This window comes from Otolemur garnettii, unplaced genomic scaffold (assembly GCF_000181295.1).
Source record: "Otolemur garnettii isolate 467f Iridium unplaced genomic scaffold, OtoGar3 scaffold00121, whole genome shotgun sequence".
Taxonomy (NCBI): Eukaryota; Metazoa; Chordata; class Mammalia; order Primates; family Galagidae; genus Otolemur; species Otolemur garnettii.
Genome location: NW_003852516.1, coordinates 6451493 through 6456348, shown reverse-complemented (window position 1 = coordinate 6456348; position 4856 = coordinate 6451493). Strand labels below are relative to the sequence as shown.

Genomic DNA, 4856 nt, shown 5'->3' with positions numbered 1-4856 from the left:
CAAAAAAAAGAAAGAAGGTTCCACTCCTTTTTTTAAAAATAAAGGAAGGACTAGGCACAGAGGCTCATACCTGCAATCATAGTACTATGGGAGGCCAAGGCAAGAGGATTGCTTGAGGCCAGATGTTTGAGACCAGCCTGAGCAAAAGCAGCACCCCATTTCTACAAAAAAAAGAAAAATTAGCTATATGGAGTAGCCCACACTTATCATCCGTATAATCCTCAGCTACTTGGGAGGCTGAGGGAGACGATAGCTTGAGCCTAGGAGTTTGAGGTTGCAGTGAGGAGAGGTAGAGTCTCGCTCTGTTGCCATTGTACTCTAGCCAAGGTGACAGAGCAAGACTCTATCTCCAGTACCTACCTACGTACATAAAAATAAAGTAGGCTTGGTGTCTGCAGCTCTGTGGCTAGGGTGCCAGCCACATACACCGGGACTGGCAGGTTTGAACCCAGCCCAGGCCTGCCAAACAACAGTGACAACTAAAACAATAAATAAATAAATAAAATAACATTTTAAAATAAGGGAGAAACATCAGAACCACCAGAAGTTTGCCATGGTTGACCGATAAGACAGAATAGATAGGAAACTTAGTGCACAAGGCGTGGTGGCTCACGCTTGTAATCCTAGCCCACCAAGACCAAGGTCGTGGATTGCCTGAGCTTCCCAGTGTGAAACCACCCTGAGCCAGACTGAGACTTCATCTCTAAAAATAGCTGGGCATTGTGGTGGGCCCCAGTAGTCCCAGCTACTCAGGAGGCTGAGGCAAGAGAATTGCTTAGAAATACTGAGGAGTTTTTATTTTTGTTTTGAAACAGTATTACTATGTCGCCTTCAGTAGAGTGCAGTGGCATCACAGCTCACAGCAACCTCCAACTCTTGGGCTAAAGTGATTCTCTTTCCTCAGTCTCCCAAGTAGCTGGGACTACAGGCATCCGCCACAATGCCCGGCTATTTTTTTGGTTGCAGTTGTTATTGTTGTTTAGCAGGCCTGGGCTGGGCTGGAACCCGCCAGCCTCCGTATATGTGACTGGCGCCCTACTCACTGAGCTAGGGCACCAAGCTGAAACTAGAAGTACTAACTAGTGAAGTCAAAGAGTTTAATGTGAGATCAATTTAAATTGAACATAATAGATCAGTGAAGAAGAAGCAGAGATTTCTTCAAAAAAGTTTCCTGGGATAACCTATTTCTGGTGTGAGTTTTTTCAGGAACTCCCAGACCATTTTTGGTGGCTACATCATTTTCTGTTTCCCCAGCAACATATGAGGGTTCCATTTCTTCCATACTCTGGCCAAAACTTGTTATTGTCTTATCTTTGTAATTAATAATCATCCCAGTAGGTGTAAAGTATTTTTGATTTGCATTTGAATGGATTTTTGTTTGTATGTTTTTTATTTGGAGGCAGAGTCTCACTCTGTTGCCCTGTGATTAGTGTGGTGTTATCATAGCTCACAGCAACCTCCCAACTCTTGAGCTCTGGAAATCCTCATGCCCCACCTTCCCAAGTAGGTGAGACTACAGGTGCTTGCACAATACCCAGCTAATTTTTCATTTCTTTTTCTTTTTCTTTTTTTTTTTTGGAGACAGAGTCTCAAGCTGTTACCCTGGGTAGAGTGCTGTGGCTTCACAGCAACCTCAAACTCTTGGGCTTAAGCGATTCACTTGCCTCACTCTCCCAAGTAGCTAGGATTACAGGTACCTGCCGCATGCCCAGCTATTTGGAGGGGGGGGGAGTTGCAGTTGTCATTATTGTTTACCTGGTCCGGGCCAGGTTCAAACCTGCCACCCTTGGTGTATGTGGCTGGCGCCATAACCACTGTACTACGGGGTGCAGAGCCCCAGCTAAGTTTTCTTGTTTTGTTTTTTCTTTCTTTTTTTAGTAGACAGAGTGTCTCACTCTTGCTCAGGCTGGTCTCAAACTCCTGAACTCAAGCAATCTGGTGGTCTCGGTCTTCCAGGGTGTGAGGATTACAGGTGTGAGCCATAGTGCCCAGCCATTAGTATATGCTTGATTTGTTTTTAAACAAGTTATTTTTGTGGCTAACTTTTATATTCTCTAACCTTGCTTTCCAATGTAATAGTTACCCTAAAAGTATTTGTTCAAGGGAAACATTAACAGAGTTCTTTTTTTGAGACAGAGCCTCAAGCTGTCCCCCTAGGTAGAGTGCTGTTGCATCACAGCTCACAGCAACCTCCAACTCCTGGGCTCAAGCGAGTCTCCTGCCTCCGCCTCCCAAGTAGCTGGGACCACAGGCGCCTGCCACAACGCCCGGCTATTTTTTTTTTTTTTTTTTTTTGGTTGCAGCCATCATTGTTGTTTGGCAGGCCCAGGCTGGATTCGAACCTGCCACCTTAGGTGTATGTGGCTGGCGCCTTAGCCACTTGAGACACAGTGATTAAAATCTTAGGAAAAGTGGTTATGAAAAAGAAAAAATAGTAAAATAAAATAATGGGGCCGGGTGAGGTGGCTCACACCTGTAATCCTAATACTCTGGGAGGCCAAGGTGGGTAGATTGATTGCTTGAGCTCAGGAGTTCAAGATCAGCCTGAGCAAAAGCCAGACCCTGTCTCTAAAACTAATAGCCAGGCATTGTAGCAGGTGCCTATGGTCCTACCAGGAAGGCTGAGGCAAGAGAATAGCTTGAGCCCAAGAGTTGGAGGTTGCTGTGAGCTATGACACCAAGGCACTCTACCCAGGGTGATAGATTGAGACTGTCTCAAAGAAAAAGTTTTTCTCTTTTTTTTTTTCCCCCAGGTGGTCGGAATCCATATGCAGGGAATTGGATGTGATGAAATGCTGCAGGGTTTTGCTGTTGCAGTGAAAATGGGAGCAACAAAGGCCGACTTTGACAACACAGTTGCCATCCACCCTACCTCTTCAGAAGAGCTGGTCACACTCCGTTAGGAACCTGGAGACTTGGGGGCTGCAGCTGGACTTTAGACCCTCTGAAATGAACCTGTCACATTCACTTTCTGTTCCAGTTTTACATACTGCTTTATTCTGATCAGGATCTTCTGATAGTGGAAATTTTTACTACATAAATCAGAAATTTGTTGTGTTACCCAGGATTGATTTTCATTTGATCATATCTCACAGTATTTTAAAGTTTTCTTTTCTTTCTTTTTTTTTTTAAAGATAGAGTCTCACTATGTCACCCTTGGTAGGGTACCGTGGCATCACAGCTCACAGCAACGTCAAACTCTTGAGCTCAAGCAATTTTCTTGCCTCAGCCTCCCGAGTAGCTGGAGCTACACGCACCCACCACAATTTCCGGCTATTTTTGGGTTGCAGTTGTTATTGTTGTTCAGCAGGCTGGGCCCAGGCTCGAACCCACCAGCCCTGGTGTATGTGGCCAGCGCCCATGTGTTAGTTTATTTTTTTCCCTGTCTACCTTCATCCCAAATATAAAACCAAGTATAAAACTAAGTGAAGTACAATTAGTTAGGTTAATGTACTTGAATGGATATAGCTTGTTCATTTTTATGAAGAGGAAGCTGATGACAGCTCTTTCTGGTTAAACAATGCAGGTGCACAGAATATGTATAGATTTTTTGAAGCCAGTACTGTGGTCTGCGTATTGGAAAGCTGCTTCCAGGAGGTGACCTTTCTCTAAAAGCATGTAACACAGGAGGCCTGCCTCCTTTATTTTATTCTTTTTCTTTTGTTTTATTAAAAATGGTTTATATTATTTTTATTAGATAATGTATATCAAACTTGGGAAAGACTTGAGGAAGCTGAAGCTGGTTAAATGTGTGAGGGACAGCTTAGAAGAGATTTCTGCTTTCCAAAGGAGGTGGACTCTGATAAGCAAAAGTCTATTTCTCTGCCAAGGGTTTTATATGTCAGTGAATAATGTCAATATCTGTATGCATTCTTGTCATTTTATTTTTTCTGAAAACTTCCAAAAACTTGAAAATAAAATCAGTCTTTATAAAATTTGTTATTTAATTGGTACCAGTTTTTTGTTTTTGTTTGTTTTTTAAGAGTTTGGGGTCTCAGTATGATGTCCAAGCTGGCCTTGGAACTCCTGACCTCAAGCAATCCTCCCACTTCAGCCTCCTGAGTAGCTGGGACTATAGGTATGTACTACCATGCCAGGCAGAGATTTTTCTTTACAAATAAACACCAGTGGTATAAAACAGTGGTTCTCAACCTTCCTAATGCTGCAATGTATTTTCATTTTTACAAAGGGGTCGCAACCCACAGGTTGACAACTGCTGGTATAAAAGAAAGATTTAACAGATTAATGGTTGAGTTGGAAGAATAGCCTAGAAATCATTTGAGTTTTTAGTACCTTATTTCCATTAATTAGCCCATACCAGTTAGGTAGGCTACTTAAATTATTCCTTTGGGCAGGAGTCGGGGTGGGGAGTCTGTCTCTTGCCCAGATGTGAGTGCCATGGCCTCAGCCTCCTAAGTAGCTGTGAGTATGGGCACCCACTAGAATGCCCAGCTAGTTTTTTTTACTATTTTTAGTAGAGATGGAGTCTCACTATGTGGCTTAGGCTGGTCTCAAACTCCTGGATTCAAGGGATCCTTGAATTCAGCCTCCCAGAGTGCTAGGATTGCAGGCAAGAGCCACAGCACCTGGCCCTTTTACTGAAAATCTTTCTGGTTGGCCATGGCCAGTTGTACCAGCTTTTTAAGTAGGCCCAATGCCAGTGAAAGAAAAATATGGATGAGTAAGTTATATATTTGTAGGGTAAGAAATTGGATTTCCAGCTTGGCGCCTGTGGCTCAAGTGGCTAAGGCGCCAGCCACACACACCTAAGGTGGCGGGTTCAAATCCAGCCCGGCCCGCCAAACAACAATGAAGGCCGCAACCAAAAAAAATAGTTGAGGTGTTGTGGTGGGCGC

The 4856-nt window shown here is 43.7% G+C and overlaps 1 protein-coding gene across 1 annotated transcript in view; it reads left to right on the top strand.

Moving 5' to 3' along the window:
• GSR (glutathione-disulfide reductase) overlaps nt 1–3138 on the top strand; it is a 49193-nt gene extending 46055 nt beyond the window's left edge. Inside the window, exon 13 of the mRNA XM_023517796.1 lies at nt 2754–3138. Coding sequence (XP_023373564.1) covers nt 2754–2903 — 150 coding nt within the window. The 3' untranslated portion in view covers nt 2904–3138. The remainder of the gene's footprint in view (nt 1–2753) is intronic.
• Nucleotides 3139–4856: the final 1718 nt, after the last annotated feature.